Genomic DNA, 22,406 nt, shown 5'->3' with positions numbered 1-22,406 from the left:
AAATTATTTTGCATGAGATATATTTTTTTAAATTGATTGAAAAGTTTAACCGTTTTTATGATTTTCAAGTTTATTATAAAACAGTTGAATAGTCTCAAATTGAATGTTAGGGTAAATATCAATAATAGCAAACTGCCTATATTTTTTTAAATTTTCTGCTCATTGATGACAATTCTATAATAATTTATTGACCCTCACGAGTAAATAGTAAATATTCTCGTAGATGTAACAGAAACTTCTAAAACGACGTAGATTTTATTCAATTAGCACATTTTAACGCTTATGCTAGGCGGAAATAAAGACAAACCAAAAAGAAACAATACGAAACTACCGAACAATTCATCACAAAATTTCGCATTTTCCGAATTTGAATGAAGTTTAATAATAATTTAATGTGTCGACTCGGCGCAAGTTCCGAGGTATCCAGAAAGTTTCCGTCTGTATGAAAGTTGGTAAATCAGCAAGAAAATGCAGATTGAAGGAAAGCTATTTCCAACAAAACGTTCCGCATCGGCCCAGAATTGGTTCCGTCGGTCCAATGCCCGTAGAAACTTGCTACGTACAATCTATTTTTATTATTTCGCTCTTTTTTTTGCAACACAATCATGATACTTTTAATCTGTGATAGGTTGGGATTTCAAAAATGGAACGCGAACCGTTGGAGAGTACTACGAGTATGTCCATTGGCACGGACAGAAATTAGTCTTTTAACTTCTGTTAAAACTCAATTAAAACCCATCCATATAGTTAGTTATATAAATATTACAGTCAGACTAATCCTGAACTAAAGCAGTGATTTCAGGGAATAAGCGCTCTTCATAAAAAGTATTTAATCCTTTTGCACTGAAACATAATTTAATCTTTATCCTTTGAATAGAACTGCAGTATTACTGCAGTAAATAAAGTTAAAAAGAACAATTTTTTCCCTGCTTCAATTAAATGGAACACTCTACACAACTAAGCCTAATAATGAACTTACCCACTCCAATTTACTCCACTGTCCATAACACGAAATAAAAATGCGCATAACTGAATTAATCCAACGGCACTTAGCCGGTAGTGATTCATCTGTGTTTGGCTCAAGGAAAATGAAAAATAAAATGGATCCGACTCAATTCAGTCCCTCGTGGAGACGGCGAAACCTTATCTCTGTTCCTTTATTATTTTCCAAGTGCGTCCGCAATATTATGCAAGACAGCATAGCAGATGGATCAGAAAACATAAATCCCACGTCTAAACATGTTTGCGCTGAAAACGCTTACTTTAAGCGGATATTACTTTTTCTGTTTCTCTTAGCATTCATAATAGATATCTCCGTGGTTTAACGCTAAGGTACGTTGGCGAAACCCATTTTCCGCTGAACTTATTTAGCTGCATATTTTACAGCTGAAATATGAAACTACGGTGAACGAAATAACTATGTGCTTTTATTTTGAAGTCAATGATTATACAATGTCATTAAGCTCATTCCTGCAGCTTTATTGTATAAGGGTTCGCTGAAATGATCCTTGTTATTATCCGCCGTGAATACCTGAAAAAAGGGATAATAAATAGGCTTTTTTGTTTCGTCACCGACGCGACGCGTTTCAATTTATTAGCCTTCCCGCTATCACGGCAGACGTCTTATATGCATGTCACACCATGAGCTAAACTAACACGGCTAATGTTCGTTTATGTCGCTGCAACGGTTTTTTCGATTATTCATATACTACCATGATAATATTGAAGTTCATTGCATAAACGAAGTTGTAAAATGCCCCATTGGCAATTCTATGTATAGCTACACAACGATATACAAACGCGAGGCAATACAACGCTATAATGCTACTAATGTTAGAAGGTTTTAATTCAGAGTAAAGTAGTAACGTCACTTTGAATGTGATGTACTTAGACAAAATCTATTCAAGCACCTAATCATCACTGTCCCAGCCTACAATAGTACTACTGTTGAATATAACCCTCGAGGAGCATCATAAAGCATGATTGCCAATTTTTTCGTCCAGCTATAAGACGTTTTCCATGAGCAGGAGCTCCTACACCACCTGTCATCCACTTTAATTTTTATTAGAAACCATATTTTGATTTGGTTAGCTCAGCGCATGTTTTCCATTTAATGCCATGCGCTAAACTAACTTGTGAACTGTGTGGCTGTCTTTAGGCTCGGTTTCCACTAAAGGGGAAAGGAGAGCTGATGTAAAAATAACGAAATCTGATTGTTTAGATTGTACATTCAAGAACATCTCCTCTCTTCTCGGCTCTGATGGAAGCCGGGCTTTACCTGGACCCCGCGAGATTGTCCACATTCCGCCGCCGCGCTTCGCATAGCGGCGCCGCTTCCGCCGGCGGCGCTGCGACCCGCCATAGATGTTTGAGCGCCACGTCCTTCCTCTATTTGTTTTTATTTGTACACTTCGACTGTAACAACCTCGCGCTAACATCTATAAATAAAATGACAGCATCATTTTGAATCTAATTTTTGGGGTGTTTGAAAAGTTTATGAAGTTTTTGCCACGTTTTCTTAAAAGCTTTTCATTGTAATGAAAAGAAATGAGAATTTTTAAAACTTTATTAGTATAACATTTAAATGTTATTTGTTCATTGGCTTTTGCAACTTAATTATGAGTTTTCATATCATCAACATATTAAGTAACTAGCGGCCGCCCGCGACTTCGTACGCGTGGATCCCGTTTTACCCCCTTAGGGGTGGAGTTTCGTAAAATCCTTTCTTAGCGGATGCCTACGTCATAACATCTACCTGTATGCCAAATTTCAGCCCGATCCGTCCAGTGGTTTGGGCTGTGCGTTGATAGATCACTATGTCAGTCAGTCAGTCAGTCAGTTACCTTTGACTTATACAGGGTGTCCCTAGAGATGGGTAAGTGCTAATAATCCGATTAATAGCAATTGGCTAGTAACGGATTAAAAGCAGTTATTAGCCATTAATAGCCAATAATAGCCGATTTCAGATGGTAACCCTGCTATTAATGTTATACTAATGATTAAACATATCCCTTCATAGTTTACAAATTTAGCACTTGAAATTTGGAAGGGACGTAGCTTAGGTATCGTAGAGGTGCATTAAGAAAGGAATACCCGAAATTCCCACGGGCACGGGAATTAGCGGGAAAATCCTTTTGTATGAAAAATCTAAACCGCTTAAGTTAGACGCTTGAAATTTGGCATGCAGGTACCTTAGTAAACTTAAAGCTTAGTTACAAGAGGATATTGCACAATTCCCACGGGAACGGGAGTAAGCGGGAAAAAAACATTTGTATGAAAAAATCTAAACCACGTAAGATAGACGCTTGAAATTTGGCATGCAGGTACCTTAGTAAAGTCAAAGCTTAGTTACAAGAGGATATTGCAAAATTCCCACGGGAACGGGAGTTAGCGGGAAAAAACATTTGTATGAAAAAATCTAAACCACGTAAGATAGACGCTTGAAATTTGGCATGCAGGTACCTTAGTAAACTCAAAGCTTAGTTACAAGATGATATTGCAAAATTCCTACGGGAACGGGAGTTAGCGGGAAAAAACACATGTATGAAAAAATCTAAACCGCGTAAGATAGATATAGGGGCTAAAACGGGATCCACGCGTACGAAATCGCGGGCGGCCGCTAGTCTAATCTAAATATATAAAAGGAGAAACTGACTGACTTAGTGACATATCAACGCACAGCCTAAACGGCTAAACCTATGTACTTGAAATTTGGAAGGGACGTAGCTTAGGTACCGTAGAGGTGCACTAAGAAAGGAATTCCCGAAATTCCTACGGGAACAGGAATTAGCGGGAAAATCCTTTGGTATGAAAAATCTAAACCGCTTAAGTTAGACGCTTGAAATTTGGCATGCAGGTACCTTAGTAAACTTAAAGCTTAATTACAACAGGATATTGCAAAATTCCAACGGGGACGGGAATCAGCGGGAAAAAACATTTGTATGAAAAAATCTAAACCGCGTAAGATAGACGCTTGAAATTTGGCATGTAGGTACCTTAGTCAACTAAAAGCTTAGTTTCAACAAGGAATTCCCGAAATTCCCACGTGAACGGGAATTATCGGGAAAATCCTTTTGTATGAAAAATCTAAACCGCCTAAGTTAGACGCTTGAAATTTGGCATGCAGGTACCTTAGTAAACTTAAAGCTTAGTTACAACAGGATATTGCAAAATTCCCACGGGAACGGGAGTTAGCGGGAAAAAACATTTGTATGAAAAAATCTAAACCGCGTAAGATAGATGAAGGGGGTAAAACGGGATCCACGCGTACGAAGTCGCGGGCGGCCGCTAGTACAGTATGAGTCTTGAGAAAGTGCACATATGAAAATAGGCGGAACTACTAAACCTATTTTTATCGATAAAAAAAGTCAAAAAATATCTGAGTTTTTATTATTTATTGACATTTTCTGGGTATTTTATGTATTTTTTTAGTATCGCCTGTTATTAAGCACTAGCGGCCGCCCGCGACTTCGTACGCGTGGATCCCGTTTTACCCCCTTCATCTATCTTACGCGGTTTAGATTTTTTCATACAAATGTTTTTTCCTAACTCCCGTTCCCGTGGGAATTTTGGAAAATCCTGTTGTAACTAAGCTTTAAGTTTACTAAGGTACCTGCATGCCAAATTTCAAGCGTCTAACTTAAGCTGTTTAGATTTTTCATACAAAAGGATTTTCCCGCTAATTCCCGTTCTCGTGGGAATTTCGGGAATTCCTTGTTGTAACTAAGCTTTCAGTTTACTAAGGTATCTACATGCCAAATTTCAAGCGTGTAACTTAAGCGGTTTACTTTTTTCATACAAAAGGATTTTCCAGCTAATTCCCAATACCGTGGGAATTTCGGGAATTCCTTGTTGTAACTAAACTTTACGTTTACTAATGTACCTACATGCCAAATTTCAAGCGTCTGACTTAAGCGGTTTAGATTTTTCATACAAAAGGATTTTCCCGCTAATTCCCGTTCCCGTGGGAATTTCGGGAATTCCTTGTTGTAACTAAGCTTTAAGTTTACTAATGTACCTACATGCCAAATTTCAAGCGTCTAACTTAAGCGGTTTAGATTTTTTATACAAAAGGATTTTCCCGCTAATTCCCGTTCCCTTGGGAATTTTGGTAATTCCTTTCTTAGTGCACCTCTACGGTATTTAAGCTACGTCCCTTCCAAATTTCAAGTGCCTACGTTTAGCCGTTTAGGCTGTGCGTTGAGTGTCACTAAGTCAGTCAGTTTCTGCTTTTTTATATTTAGATTCTTAAATTACATTGATGTTTTTTAATATTTTAGTTCTTTTTTGTTTCTTTGAGTAATATTTGATTTTAATATTGATTTGATTTTAAAGGTGGAAGAAAAAACGTAAGAAACTATTAATAGCAGGGTTACTAGCCAATGGATGGCTAATAATGGCTATTAATAGATAATAATCAGTTATTATCCAAACTAGCTGGCTACAAACCCATCTCTAGGTGTCCCGTAATGTAACGTCAAGCCGGAACTGGGTGTTGAGGCAAGTTGTGCTGGTTATCAGAAAAATATAAAAAAAAATCTATGTGGCATATTTTAAAAATAATAGACATTTAAAAAAAATCAAAAAATTCTACTCCAGGTGACGGTCCTTTTGCTCGTGTTGCCACAAATCTTCACTTTTTCCAAATTTTTTTTTTGTTATGTAACCCTGAATAATGCTTCTCTAAATTGTTATCAAAATTACAAAACCAGCTGCTCCAGCTTGGATGAAAAAAATACATTCTTCTCAAAAAAAATTTCAAAATAAAAATTTTGCCTAGTTTAAACTGACTGTACTGAAAAAAAAATGTACTACGCGAGTGTGGCAAGTGACGTCATAATTTGGCGCATTTAGTAAGGATTCCAAAATGGTATAACACTTGGTAAATTTTTGCTGTAATTGTCGACAATTTTTGGATATTTGGAAATAGTCCCGTTTTTAACTTTATTTACCTTGGTTAAAAATTATTAATCTAATGTGCCCAAAATTCAAGTTTCTGTGACTGACTACCGTACAGTCAGTCACAGAAACTTTTGTCACCATGACAGTAATTAGTAGTTGACATACTGTGACAAAAGTCACCCGTGCGCGCGCGCCTTTACTACCTGCTCTGCCTGCACTTGTACTTGGTAACAGGGATAATAAGGATATGAAGTTTCGGTTATGGATACGGTTACGGATATTAGAATAATATTATACCGGTTTCGGTTACGGTCACGGATATGAAATCATTTCAGATTATCCGAAAGTCTCGGATAATTTCGGTTACGGAATTATTAGAATTTCAAAAATGTAGGTATAATACAAATAGCAAGATGCTGCGTGAGCGTGACCCACATAGCTACTTTATGTACCAACTAAGACGACACCTATGTATGATAAAGGTAAAACAGGCTGGCATATTAGATGGTGCCAGCGAATGCCAGACAAGTTGGTAACAAATATTAAGATTTAAGGTACAATTCCAAGACGGGCCGCAGACCGCAAACTGCAACCGCAAACTGCAAAACTATGAAATCGGCAGCGCGGCATTGCAACTGCGGCGTGTATACTGCAAAGAGTTTTGCAGTTTGGCCTTTATCCGAAACTATCCGTAACTTTGAATCAGTTTCGGTTACGGTTATGGACATTTTTTTATTTCGGATATCCGATAGTTTCGGTTACGGTTACGGATATCCATAACATCCCTGCTTGGTAAGATGGCCCTCTCCGTCCCGCTCATACCTTTTAAAATGGCTTCTCCACCTCACTTAAGCCAGAAACTTAAATTTTGGGCACATTAGAATAATATTTTTAACCAAGGTAGATAAAGTTAAAAACGGGATTATTTCCAATAAACAAAAATTGTCGACAATTACAGCAAGATTTTACAAAGTGTTATACCATTTTGGAATCCTTACTAAATGCGCCAAATTATGACGTCACATGCCACACTCGCGTAGTACTTTTTTTTTCAGTACAGTCAGTTTAAACTAGGCAAAATTTTTATTTTGAAATTTTTTTTGAGAAGAATGTATTTTTTTCGTCCAAGCTGGAGCAGCTGGTTTTGTAATTTTGATAACAATTTAGAGAAGCATTATTCAGGGTTACATAACAAAAAAAAAATTTGGAAAAAGTGAAGATTTGTGGCAACACGAGCAAAAGGACCGTCACCTGGAGTAGAATTTTTTGTTTTTTTTTAAATGGCTATTATTTTTAAAATATGCCACATAGATTTTTTTTTTATATTTTTCTGATAACCAGCACAACTTGCCTCAACACCCAGTTCCGGCTTGACGTTACATTACGGGACACCCTGTATATGGTTGTACCTATTTAGATTGATTGAATTCCTATACAAACTTTCACCCCAAGTACTTTCACCCCAAGTCCTTCTCCAAGGTCTTCTTCTATGTCCTACAAAAATTAATGAAAATTGAGTGCAGCGTGATAATGTATGCATCCGTAATATTTGTAGGTATGGATTCTTAGGCACTCTTACCTACTTGACGTATAATGTAGTTAGCCTACTTAGACACGTTCTTAGTGAAATTACAAAAAGTTGCATTACATTATTATAATACCAACCTAAATAGTGTTAAACCAGAGAAATCTACTCCAATGACTCAAGGGATCCGTGCACCGGAGGGCCGTATTTTTCCTCACTAAATCCAAACAACACAAAACACGCAGTTAGTGGCCGTGACGAGCGGGAATGAATGGCGACGCATTTTTCTCGCGCGTCGCCTCCGCAATAAAGCATTCATGAGTCGAGGGTGTTACTGCTACTACAAAGATAGAGCCGTAATTTTGCAAGCCTATTGGACAGTGATTGAAAAACTTTGGAGATTTGAGTGGGAAGTGCGATTGCATATTAGCTGCTCCCATTTTTTATTTTAAACTTTTAAGTAAGTAATCTTTGACTCACTTATAGTTCACACACTGAATAATAATGAAAGTAGGTAGGTACTTATGCAAAATCGATTTAGTTTTTTAATACAAGGAAATGTGCAAATTTTCACATCTTCTTACTGGCACGGCACATCAGAGGAAACCGAATGATTGTATGGTGTCAAGTGGATGCAACTGGACACAAAAAGTGTTTACGTCTGCGCAGGGAGAAGCTAATTTCATACTAATTTTAAGAAAGGTTAATTCATATTAAAATTTTCTCCCTTTCTTTTAGTTTTACTCTTTTATTTATAATGGGTTAAAGTTTAATAGCCTAAATGAACACCGGTTTTCGCTTTATGGTACCTTGCCCCCGATCTTCCCCCATGGTATGCAGCATTCGGCCCATTAACTTGACATTATAGCCCCATGGGAGAGGAAGAGAGTGAAAACGACTTGATAGGCTGCACAAAAACGTAATAATAGTTAAATTATATTTAAAAAAGTTATTTACTCTTTGAGCGCCGTCCGCTCAAGGCAAGAAAAAGTAAATTGCTAGCAATGAAGCTCTTTTCATCTGAAGTAAGTAGATGTTATTTATTTACTGAATGTATTATGCATATTCTGACGACGAAGCGGAATTATGTTTAGCAGTTTCGCTCCCTATTTAGGCCAGGCCTTTGATACTATTTATTGGTCAATTATCTTTCTTTCTGGAGCTTTATGGCTGCAGAGTCTGGTAATGTGAGTAGGCCAGACATGTTGGCACCGGCTGATTTCGCAACATGTCAATAACCCGACTTTTGGCATACATACTGAAACCCACTTTGTAAGGAATGAAATACCTTTAAGTTTTGAGAACGTTAACATTAAACTTGTAACGCGGTTGTCATTGTAGTTAAATCACAATGATTCTCAAACAGTTCTGAGTAGTTCCTATCACGTTAACCCCAAACTGATAGCTGTCCATTAAAAATATATAACAAACATCTAGTTGTGACCATGTTGTCGTCTTTTTTTTATTTTTTCAAGGATGAAAAAAAATTGTCGCCGAATATGAGTCATAAATATTTGAGTGTTTTTTGTACTTTTTGTTGAGTGTTACAATGAAAAAGCATATCTGTAAAAGTATGCGATGCAAGGGGAACAAACTACTTTATGGCCCCATATCTCGCGGTTAAGAAGGCAAAATAAAAAATGTTGGCAATATGTCGCATTTTAAAGCTTTATCTAAGAGCACCCTCTTCGAAGGGGTGCATGGGATATTTTTTACCTGAGTGCGGGGTAGAAAAGGATTACGGGTTTGAATCTATTTATATCTGGATGTATCTTTAAGATAAATCTATACTTATGTAGCGGGCATTAGCGAGATTACTCATACGTATTCCTAATATGTAAAGCGTTATCCTCTCAAGCGATCTGCGGCGGGAGCAGACGCACGTCACTTAGCTCTAAAGTGCTCTGCGGCGGGAGCAGACGCAAATCACTTGTCCAAGTTCGGGACCTTGTCATTTAAAAAATATAGTTCTGTTTCTTTCGCTCGAAAGTAATAATGCTTAAGTATGAATGTGATAGCTATATTTTCTAGGCACTATGGTTGCTTTTCAACCAAATTTTTCTCAGTCTGTGTTTGAAGATGACGCGATCCGCGGTGCCCGTCTGGGTAGTGAAAAAGATGGATGTTTTTTATCGTTTAGATGCTTTGGAAGTGTGTTTTTCTTTATAAAAAACGTGTATAATGTGATTAACTTTGGAAATAAGTGTTAATATATAACATTGCTTCTAATTTTGAAGGTGAATCAAGTGCAATCACAAAAAGTGACAAAAATGACGAATCTTTTTTTTCAAGTAAGTGTTGTACCTAAAATATATATTTGTTAGCCTTAAAAGTTACACCAAAAGACGGGTAATTTTATCCAGATTCCAAAAATGTGACTCGATAGTATGTAACGGTAATAATGATAAGCTATTTTAGGGAAAATGCGCAACGGGATTTTTTTTTTTTTTTCCCGCGGGAAGTGGGGGGCACTTGACGCAGTAGCGCCTTCCCGCCGCAGAGCGCGTCACAAAACTGTTTGAGATCTTATGTGACAAGTCAGTGTCTAATAAATCATCATCTAAAGTGTACGTTTCTTTTAACTTATGGACCCTCATACACGCACAAATAGAGTAGACACCAAAGTGGTGACCCCGACCAACATGAATTCGCAAACAGGACCATCAACCAGCACTGCCACCTCCAGCGGAGTTACCGAATTGGCATCAGTAACAGTCTCGTCGAGAATACCGGAATTTTGGTGCGACCAGCCGCGTCTGTGGTTTATACAATGTGAAGCCATTTTGGGACCACAAAAGTTGAGTGATGAGGCAAGATTCAACCTCGTCGTAGCCAAGCTCGGGAAAGAGGTTATCCAGCAAGTCAGTGACATATTATTGAAACCACCAGATACCAAAAAGTTCGACGCATTGAAAGAGCGTTTATTGAAGGCTTATGAAGAATCAGAGTTAAGACAGTTTCAAAAACTTTTGAGTGGTATGGAGTTAGGTGATCAGAAGCCTTCACAGCTTCTGCGCCGAATGAAAGATTTGGCCCGTGAAAAGATTCCTGACGAAACTCTTCGCATCATGTGGCAAGGACATTTGCCTTCTTCCGTCCGTGCCGTGCTAGCAGTGAGTGAGAGTCAAGACCTGGAGAACCTGGCAGCAGTTGCGGATAAAATTATGGAAACATCAAGACCTTTACAAGTGGCAGAAGTGAACTCAACACCTCTCAGTGACAGTTCGTTCATTTTGGCCGAAATAGCTAAATTGAGCTTAAAAATCAGAGACATGGAGAGAAGTCGAAATCAATATAAAAGGTTTAACAATAATCGCTCGAGATCACGTTCTACGTCTCGTGCCCGTAACATGAGCCGCCGTACGCCGGACAGTCCAGGCTGGCTATGTTACTATCATCATAAATTTAGACAAAGAGCAATTAAATGTGTGGAACCGTGTGCGTGGAAAAAACCTGAACAAAAGGAAAACTAAACGTGGTGCAGTCGGAGGCGGCGATTTGCACCATCAATCCTGTTCACCGCCTGACCTTATTGGACAATAACAGTGAACACAAATAGAGTAGACACCAAACTTACCTACCTACACAATAAAGGATAAAAAAGGATCAATGACGGGTACATAAATAATATTGAGAAGCTAATTTTTAGTTATTTTTCTGTAAAAAATGTATTTAATTAGTTTTAATTCTGAGTATCAGAATGGTACACATTTTTTTGCGAAAGATCACGTGGTATTTCAATATTTCATTTTACACCATCGTTATATTTAATGATACTCGTAATATGAAACTAAAACATTTTTTGAAATAACAAAAACAGGATAGTACAGAAACAAGGTCAGAAATGAAACAAGAAAATGTAATGTTTTTTAATTCTTTAGATATAACGAGTCTAACATATCAAAGTACCTACGAGTATATTACCAAATATTTCCAGAGAAATCGCTGCCAGCCTGGATATGACTTCTCAAAGACTATTCGTAATTAAATCAAGTCAATTATACAGGGCTGAAATAAATTAGTTCGAAAAGTTGGTCCCGACTCTTAAGTGAATTAAAATTTCAAAATACGGTTGCAGTTAGTAATTAATTTACTGTAGAAAGCTGTAAATGAAAATTATTTTCATTTTGTTCATATAACGGTGCGAGGGTGGTTCTTTTGACCTGGATTACATGAGTTGACCACTGACTTTATTCTTTGTTCCCGTTTACAATAGTATCAGGCGTTAAGTACTTTGCGGAAATCCATAATTATTATATTAAAATGATAAAATTACTTAGCTTAAAATTTCATTAAACGGAAGCTAAGTAATTTTATCTTTTTAATAATCTACATGTCCAATGTTACGCCTACATAGTTTGCTGGATAGATATTCCAACTACCATCATATTAGTCCTTCCTCTTTTTCAGGTGGGTAAACAAAAATAAAAACAATATTGCGTATTTGGGAAAGAGGAACTCATTCATATGTCATAAGTGCCTAGGTGCTTACGGCCTAATCGAACCACGTAACGTCTGACACTTGGGCAGCTGAGGTCTGAAGAAAGCAGTTAAAAATTCGAACATTTATACGTAAAATTTCACTGCTATGATAACTCAAAAGAGTTCCCAAAAAATTCAGGCATAAAACTAAATGGGACCTTGGAAAAGGACTCAAGTACACCATCATACTATGTCGCAAAAAATAAAAAGTATCTTGACGTATCCAACAATATAATAGACTTTCAGCGATAGGCTGAAATAAACGCTATAGACTCGGCGGCTAAATGCTAGTAAGAAATAATTAAACTTATACGACAAGCTTTCACCAACATTCTTAACACAAATATTAAAGTCTTTGTCATTATAAATGATAAAACATTACTCTCTTAAGACTCATAAACAGAAAATAAACAGTATTTTAGTTCGTTAACGCTATAAATATGTAAATTAACGAGAGACAATACTTACGACTTAACTTTTTACATTTTCAGTCATTAAATTCGCATCTCGTTAGAGAATTCGTAAAGTACCTAAGTATAGCAGAATGTTAAGTGCTGTTTCTGAAGTACTCGTCGAGTATACCTTTACAATTTTATATCTTTAACACACCTATTATTTTTATTTTAATAATATAATTTTAATATATTTAATATACTTAAATGATAAATCTGTCTACAATTAGAGCCAGTCCTAAAGCACAATTATGCTATTTTTACTAAATTATCCCTACAAAATCTAACCAACTAATATAATATACTTCAACATTATTTAAGTTATTCAATAGTTAACCCGAGCCGCTAAAATTGGGGCACAAAATACATTAACTAAGCTATTTCTTATTCAGCTGACGTCACATTAACGGTCTGCATGTACTCGCATTCTAGAATTGGTTTAAAAAATTGGCATTCCAATCACATAACGAGCTTGTTTGTTCCTGAAAGCGAGTAAAGTGGACAAGTGCAGCAAATATAACGAAGGAGCCGTTGTCCGGGCAGGGAACACGAGGACACAGTCGAGGAAAAGCAGTAAGATAGGGATAGTCCTACTAATAATAAATACGAAAGTTTGGATGTCTGGATGGATGTTTGTTACTCTTTCACGCAAAAACTACTGAAACGATGTCGATGAAACTTTATAACCCAGAATAACATATAGGCTATATATAATTTATGACGATTTGTGACAAACTAAATTTCACGGGAGTGAAGCCGCGGGCTAAAACTAGTCTTGAAATAAATGTGATTTGATTGGTCTTGTGATCAGGTCAGCCATAAAATACAGCAAAATAGAAAAGAATCGCCCCACTTTTCTCGTGGATGTCGTAAAACGCGTTTATGCGAACATCAGACCTCCGAAACGCATCTGAACATGGTGTGTTAAGGCCAAATCCTTGTCCTCCTTAAGTAAATTAGAGAAATGATGACTGTAATTATCTTATTTTATTTCATATAATTCTAATTATAAATGCACGAGTATGTAGATAAGAACTATCAATGTCAATTCGTATACCGTTGATACATGCGCTTTCGAGTTCAAAATTGCGGGGACTTACAGTCTTACTATTATTTTTATACTATGTTGTAGCGTGAAGCGATCGTTATGGCTGGCATCCACTAGGCGTCCGGAACCAGAGTCCCGAAGACGAATCAAATTGCGAAAAATTCGCATTAGTTTGGCATAGAGGTTGAATTTAAATTAAGTTTTTTTTGTCTTGTGGGTGGCAAGAAAAAGTATTATCACAATCATGTACCTTACATAGTGTACTCGTGTTCAGTACGTTGTGTACTCGGATAATATCGTTCAATTTTGTAATGCCCTTGTTACAATATACGCATTTTAGGTAGATAATTAACGTGTTAATCTAAACTACCTACTTATTTCTCTCATCTTAATATTATTATGAGACGCCTAGGCTGAACTGGTGACAAAGGTGACTAAGTTTCTTCTGCCACTTCTTCTCAGCATCAGCCTATGTATACTGAATAAATTGTTTGATTTGATTTAGTTACACAAAAGCCTTTTTTTACTGAGTATATGTATAGCTGGTAGCCCTAAGAGGTTTGTTCATCTTCGCTGGGTAATAAATAGCGCAAAGTCAAAGTCAAAGTCAAAGTCAATGTCAAAAAAGTCTCAATATCAGCAATCAGCAAGCAGCAGGCAAAGAACTCTCAATATCAACAAGACAAAATAAAATATAAGTACGAAAGCCTAATAAACAAAAATGTGTCTGTGCCTATCTTCCAGTGAATAGCAAGATAGCAAGCAATTGATTTTGGCATGGATCCATGTTCCGGCGTACAAAGGATTAATGTTGATTAGGATATGATACAGCAAGTTGGGCATAAAAGATCTTACAGAAGAACACTTTGGTGCTTTCTGCGCTAAATAGTCTCTGTAGTCTGGCCACTGCTTACTTGGCCCGTCTCCAGTGTCTTGATTTAAATGTACTATTTATCGAGACAACTAAAACTTAGTTTGACCTCTTTATTTAATAGCTTTAACTTTACTAATTAGTTGGTTCCTTATTTAGGTAGAGATTACTGCCCCCCTAGACAAAATGCACTTTTTGATCGAATCGAAAATCAAAAACGTCAAACTCTATACAAAAAAAGCTTTTCGACCACTTTTCCACTGGTTTGTGATTATAATGTGAATTTTGTCTAGACCCACAGATCTATGCTAACATTTTCTATTTTTACACGAAGGATAGGTACATTTTACTGCTCCAGTAACTTAAAGTTAGAATCAACTATTTAATTTTCTGCCTACTATCTTTTTAACTCTGTGTTTTAACCTTGATTATTAATGAGAAAATAAAATGAAAACTGTATTACGTAAGATCAATAAAACTTTGCCCAAGTTCAATGAAAAGGTATATCAATGAAATAGGGAAGTTACTTATCAAGGGCTCCTAAAAGTTCCTCAGGGTTCATAGCAGTACTAAAATAACCGTAATCATATATAAAGTAAATGAGATTGTTACAAAGCCCGATGGCCGTCGCACCGCCGTTCCATTAACTTCGCCAAGCATCAATATCGTTTGGTTGTTAAACTTTATTTGGCCTTAAATAATTTTAACGCCATAACGCTGAAAAACTAAATTTTCACACCTTTTGACTACATCGGACTTTTATCGTGACGTAAAATCGTTCGAATATTTTACAAGCGAAAGTTGGAGCGAGTTTTATCTTATAAAGCCCTAAATCAATTTTGGCGCGTGGAAAATGTGTTGTAGGTCTGATAGCGATCTTTGTTTTTTCGGGTTTCTCGTTAAAAATCGTGGCCATTCGTCACGGGTAACTAAACGTCATGCGAGTAGGCTTTAGATAGAAAATAACAACAATCTAAGACTTAAGTAAGATAAAAGTAGTTTACAGTTTCCTTTCAAACAACATCGACACAAAATTTTGAATTAAAATTACCAATTCTAGCTATGTATAAAAGATGATGGGGCAGCAAGGTTCTGGAATGGAGGCCGCGTACCGGAAGGCGCAGCGTGGGACGTCCACCTACAAGGTGGACCGACGACATCGTAAAGGTGGCAGGGAGGCGCTGGATGCAGGCCGCTACCAATCGATCAATGTGGAAAGCATTAGGGGAGGCCTATGTTCAGCAGTGGACGTCCTATGGCTGACATGATGATGATGATGATGATAAAAGATGATACATAAGTATAATTTGAAGACTAACTTAATAAGCTTCACAAAACACTTCACTTTTAGATTCTCTGTACACACTACATACATGCCTTAAAGAGACTAGGTATGAGCTGTAATTTACAAAATAATTTTATCCTTTGTTTGTACATTTCGACGAAACGAAGTATCCTCAGACGAATTAATCCTATAGCTTTTCAGGATTACTCTAATTTTAACGAGAGGCGGACAAAGCATTGGGCTTTTGCACGAGAGACACTTCACTTAATGAAATAATAAATCTGAAACGTACAAAAGCAATTGACTTTCAGCTATTAATGTTTGATATTTTTTTATGAAAATACTAGACGGACTTGAAAGATCTTGGTCCTCTGTCTGTTGTTTCTTCTTTCATAATTCCACAAAGTGACCAAAAAGTTGACAATACAACATTTTTATTGAAAAGACATTTTCGAAATTTAGTTTTTACCATGGGAAAGAGCTAGTTTTCATTAAGTATAATGGAATTCCATTTTCGGAAAGCACTTGATTCAAACGTCGGTGCTTACCGGCTCAATTCGGCATGGTGCAGTATAGCCCCAAGTCCCATCCACCCTACATTTGGGGTAAAGCTAGTGAACTGTACTAATGTACTTATACGCTGACTATTATCGACTCTAGCACACAAGCCCTACATTCACCAAACGAACGAAGCGAACAAAATTTTATCAAAAGACAATAGAGACTAAACTGCGCGAATAATTCGATAAAACTTAATAAAAACATTGTGCAAAAACACATAGAGATATGCACCGGCCGTAGTTTGTTTATACAGTACAGTATTTCGTTTGAACAAAACTGGACTTTCGCGGTAGTGTCAATAAAACGGGAATATACGGTATTGTCAGTTAATCCGATTTTGTGCTGCACTCGCTTTATAATGCATCAGATGAGCTATAAGCCGTTACCGTCCAATCGAGCTAAATGCTTCCATGATGACATTGTTTTTACGGAATCCTAAATGTTTGTGATGTGTTTTTGTTCCCAAAAAAAAAAAACGTTTGTGAGCATAAACATAAACTATTATAAAGTAAACATATTCATGTCCATGTTCGCAAATAAAAATCATATTTTGATTTTGATTTGATTTGAACATGACGTGTTTTTTATCAATACAGTTAGTTGTTTTCATTTTATGTTAGGTGCGTCTTTAGTAGGCGTCGTGGGTATTGAGACGAACTCCAAGGTCCTTAAAAACACTTAAAACTTATTTAGCTCTACGACCTATACACGACAAAATCCTTTTAAAAAACTATAAAAACGTAACCAAAAAACCTGTATAATACCTACGAGCAGAATGCCGCCACCACTTCAATACCGTCTACTCACCGGCCAGCACTAAAAAGACTTCTGAATAACGAAGGGGTTCCTTTATGCGAACAGAGGGTATGAAAGGAAACCATTTTTTTTAAATGATGGACCCGTATCTTGAATATGCAGGCCAGCGCATCATTCAACGTCATTAGACTGGTAAGCGCGATGAATACAGGCTTTTAAGCCGTTATGTAAGGACTGGCGACTTTGTGTAATTGAATTTTAACCACATCCTTTTTAGTTTCACTGCTTTTGTCAACTAAGATTTAAAAAACAGGTTATAACTGAATTAAACTACAAGGTAATTTTGATTTCTATTGATTTTATTTTATCCACAACGAGGAAGCTCTTGGCCTGTATCTCACCTGATGGTAAGTGATGATCAGGCCGAAGTTGGAAGCGAATTTTGCTATATCTATTTTTCTTTACAAAATCACAAATGAATTTAAAACACATTGTTAGTGATCATTTGCGACGTTGCAATGTGAATTCGCAAAAGAAGTTAATGTTGCGAGAAATTGCTGCGTTCTCTAAAAATTAATCAGACACTGAAACGGACAAGGATAAAGCAATATTGTGTGACTAACGCCCACTAACAATAAAGGTTAACAAAACGAGGGGTTAAATCACAAACGTACCGTACGCCGTTAGCTATCCGCTTCATTTATTTAACACATTCGCATTCAAACTAATGAACACAGATAGAAGAAGCTCAAATAAAGTAGCGCACAATAAAATCAAGTGGCCCGCTCGGATATCTGACACAGAACTAATTCCTACTATATTTTAATCCGGCGAAATACAAAGGAGGACCAATTTGCATAAACCTCGGTTGTTTGTTCCATGCGAGAACTATATCCGCTTTGCCGTGGACTATTTTGTACTCAATTCATCTGTTTGCGCGGAGCGAGCGATTGTAAACATTATATGGTTGAAAATTTTCATTGTAATTACGTGCCTGTACGCCTGCGTACGCTCTTTAGGCAGTACAAATATTTAGACGCAATGTTGACATTGCGAAGGATATTGCGCGATATTAAAATTTGGATGTTTTAATAAACATTAATAAAGAGAAAAACATGCTTTTTAAATTTTGGATACCAATTGAAGGGATGTTTTTAATGGAAATGTTTTTTTTTTTCTAGAAAAAACCATGAAATTGGAATTTTCATGGCCGTTCGTTCAGTCGTACGGTTTTTAGTAGAATTGCGAATTTAGAGTAAAAGTTATAGAAAATAATGGCATTTTTATGAATTTCCGTGACATAAACAGTTGTTTTGGAAAAAATAAAGTTGTTTAGAAATATAATACACCTTGATAATTGCTGTTTAGAGTTAAGAGCTATCGAGTGAAGTAAGTTAATAGTGTAGGAATTTACTAAGTCTTGGGTTATTTCTAAGCTTAAGAGCGCTCAAAATCGAAACTTGTCACTACTTAACTTGGTTTGATTACCAACTTTAATCAATTTAGTTTGTTATGACGACATCATGACCTTCATAAGCAAACTACAAACTGACTATTATTAAACTGGAACTGAAAAGTTGTAGGTAATTAAGATAAACTTAAGAGATATCTCATGGGTCACTTCTACTATTAATGAAGGTACAGTCGAGTTTATTAAATTGGCAGTGCCAATATTTTGAAATATTGTAGCGCAGTAGCGCAGTCAATACCGCAAAATATTTATGAACAGTTTATATGATTACATTTTATTGATGTTTGAGTTTGTATTGAAATAGGATCGTTAAAATGCTTATAATATTTTGAAACAGTGCCAACTGCCAATATATTAATGAACTAGACTGAACCTACTTGATGTTACCATTACACACTGAGTGTAAATAATTGAATTACATAATACGGAAAGATAAGTAAGTGAAAATCCGAGAATATATTAATAACAGCATACCATACCATAGGCATTTACAGGGCAGGTATGATTGCAGTCACTTTGTTCTGCATAAAAAACTTATGTTAAACATGTTTTTCAAAATAAAGGAATAGTAAGAATGCAGGAATTAATTGTGACGTCATACACAATAGTGTAACTGCGCTACGTTACTTTGCGGTGACTGCAAACTGAAACGGTCGTAAATAATAATTTTCAGCTGAGAAACGTTTTGGTAAATCTAATGATAAACGAGTATCCATGAAGATTGCAACATTACCACAATTTATACAAGTTACTTTATGTTTTTATAATATTTTTCATATTAAGTAATTAGTAAAACTGCAAAGGATCCCATTTTAGTCACCATGACAGTTATGTTCCATTACGAGTTGTGACGTATATTCATTTCTAAATTATCTTTCCAGGTTCCAGCAAATAACTTATAGTGAAGCTTAATAGTGCGTAGACTTTACCTGCCTAGTTCGCACTTATTACGTGTCATGTAAGCTATAAACTACTGTATTGGATTGAAAAAGCGGCTGATAAAGGTGACTGAGTTTCTTCCGCCACTTCTTCTCAGCACCAGCCCGGCCATATTTTGTCTCGAAGTAAGTGGTGGTAGGGCAAGCTATATTTGGAATGTGTATAAGTGCCCTGGAAAGGGCCTATGTACTGAATACACCAATTTATTTCATTTCAATATTTAGTAGTAGATAGATATTTTTTTCACGACGCCGAAAAGAAAAAGCTTGTAAAAAAGTCGGTGTCTAAAGAATAACATTTCGAAATTAATGATTCTAGATAAAAGCAATAATATTGACATACAGTTCACTGGTTGAATATTTTGGGAAGTTTAACTTTTTTGTAATAGCATCATTGAATTTCAAATAAAGTTCTTTGTTCGTGTTTACCGCTGCCCATTGCCGAGGCAAATTGATTTCACGCAAAACTAAACTATTTGTACCCAGATTTTACAATAAAAGCTTAAAAAGAAATAAACACAACTAAATGATAAACTTATCATTTTTCCTTAGACCCAATTTATAAGATACGATTTTTTACGACCGCTGAAATTATTTAAATTCCCCTTTTTAAGTTCGCTGGAATGAAGTTTAAGGTATTGAGATTTTTTCTGCTTTTACGAGTAGGTATGTCATGTAAACCTGATTAACTGAATAATGTTTGAACTATATATTTGTATATGATCCCACTAGGTACTGGAGGTTATTTGCGTTTGATGCTAAACCTACCCTTCGACCTTTACTGAGCATGGTAATCCGATTTTGTTTTGATTTCGGCTTATTTACACTCATAATCATGGCGTATCCGAAGGTGACGTCATAATAGTGAAGGCAGCTCCAATGCACCTTTTCTTATGTAAATGTAAGCTAAATAAATGGAAAATGCATTTAAGCATATTCTGGAAAACCTTTTCATACTGCTGATATATTGCAACAAGAGCTGTTGAAACAATTTCAAGGCGGAATGGAAATAATATCGGAGACGAGCACGTTGTATGCGATTTCCAATTATCGATGCGCGGGCTGCTCCAAGGTATTGCAACTCGTATCCAGGAATATTTCGTCGAGGCTTCGTATGTATTCGTTTATATCAGGGGTGCGGGAACGTTGATCGGGAATACTCCGTGGTTTAGAGCTAAGCTGCTTGTATTAGGGGTTATATGTGGGAATTTATTTACCTCCCTAGGTTGAACTATGCCTGGAACTGCACAACTTTTATTTGCTTCCAGACGGGAACGAGAGATTATGTTAAAAATATTCATATGCCAATCGCCTCACTATTGTTACAAGCGATGCCGATGAGAGCATTGGTGGTTGAACTTTCCCAGAAACCCAGATGGAGAAACTGAAAAATAACTTTGTGTATTTGTTGCTTCATTATCGCAAGCAAACTCTATAAGTAAAGGCGCAAAAATAAATGCACAGAATTGTAGGTAAAACAGACAAACAGAACTAATGTTGGCTTTTTTAGATCTGTTATCGATAGTTAAATGATACAAAAGAAATTTTTCGATATTCTAGTAGAAGTCAATAGATCAAGACTGCCCACCCCTGTACACTCTTGCATGCACGTGTTCAGTTCTAATCTCGCGTTATTCGAAACACGAAAAATTTCGCAAAATGAGAAAACTTTGCACCGGCATAATTTATGTATGAAGAACATCCATTTGATTGAAAGAAACCCAAGTTTCCGAGTCGAAACTTCACGCTTATGCATTTTAGAAATAGTTATTCCGGTCGACAGTGGGCTTTATAAAAAAACTGCGCAAGCGAAGTTGGTCGAGTTTGCAGAAACATCATGAATATTCAACGTTTCGAAATTCTTAGCGGCAAAAGAGTTCACACGCAAGAAAATTTTAAGTGCTGATGAATAGGTTTAGATACGAAAACATATGAGAGACTTTCAGCGATATTTTTAACACTCCTCCTAAATTTTATATAGAAAAACTGAAATATTATTAATCTCCACAAAAGTAGCTTCGAAACTGTAGCTCTGTACCTTATTGGTGTTTACTCATTGCAAATTATAGTAAAAAGACGTCTCCATAATCTGTGAGTTCCTTAATTAAATTGATTTACAAATTCTTAGAAAAATAAATTACCTTGAAGAATAACTAGCGGGTTTCTCAGAACACCTAGAAGACTAAACGTTTTCAAAGCAAGAAAAATCTTCAAGAGGCTCAGGTTTTCCTTTACTTCAGTCAGGTAAATTTTAAACCATTTTCCCCCGACTTCCCTTGCCAGCGCCGACCGTACGTTTGTCAGTCGCCATCAAGCGATCGCAGCAATTATTCACGCTAATACTGCCCGCCGCAAGCGTTGTTTCTTCCTGACAGCGTGAAGTAGCGGCCGACTTAGTTCACTTTAACAGCAAGCCTGTTTTTAGTTGGAGATGCAGTTTTCTTAAGGAATAATGTAGGGTTTTAAAATAGTTTTCCTTTTGAAACAAGTTATTGATTTTGTCTCTGCTATAGAAAGCATACAGTGACTTTTTGTGTGCATGGTGGCCGGTGGGCTAAAACTGCTAGAAATAGCGACAAATTGGTCGAGAATATAGTATCTCAATGTTAAATGGGTTCAACACATAATATAAAATTTCTCAGAACAAATTGATAAGTTTAACAAAGGTCATCTTTCCCATAAACCACGAGTATGACCCGCGAAAAGCCTACGTTTTTCCTGGTACTTAGGTAAATTTTAGCCGTTTTATCGCATATTCCGCCAGCAGCAGATTTATAAAAGGCGGTTTGCTGCTTTAAATCGTGGAAATCGACGAATACCATTGTGCACCTCGTCTCCATTCGATATGAGAGCTCAATCGATTCGAATAGGTAAGAGGATACGATTTCTTTCCCGTATAATATTGCTATTTTTCAGAGCTCAACGCGGAGAAGATTCACATTGTCATAATGACTTTAGTTTCGGAATGCTTTGGGTAAAGTAAAATATTTACAAGCCAAGCAAGGGGAATCGTCGTGTTTATCTGAATGCACGTGATTATTCCCCGCTGCGAGCTTAATTTTAGTAGCAAATACATTAATCAGAATTGCACCTCCGACCACTAACAAGATTTACCG

The 22,406-nt window shown here is 36.5% G+C and overlaps 1 protein-coding gene across 1 annotated transcript; it reads left to right on the top strand.

The window, feature by feature from the left end:
* The first annotated feature begins 10,068 nt into the window (after positions 1-10,068).
* Positions 10,069-11,844, top strand: LOC135076672 (uncharacterized). Its single transcript, XM_063971092.1, has 2 exons — positions 10,069-10,648; positions 11,837-11,844. Exons 1-2 carry the CDS (start codon positions 10,069-10,071, stop codon positions 11,842-11,844), a joined length of 588 nt encoding a protein of 195 aa, XP_063827162.1.
* The last annotated feature ends 10,562 nt before the right edge of the window (positions 11,845-22,406 follow it).

Source organism: Ostrinia nubilalis, chromosome 12 (assembly GCF_963855985.1).
Source record: "Ostrinia nubilalis chromosome 12, ilOstNubi1.1, whole genome shotgun sequence".
Classification (NCBI taxonomy): domain Eukaryota; kingdom Metazoa; phylum Arthropoda; class Insecta; order Lepidoptera; family Crambidae; genus Ostrinia; species Ostrinia nubilalis.
This window is presented reverse-complemented; position numbering and strand designations above follow the sequence as displayed.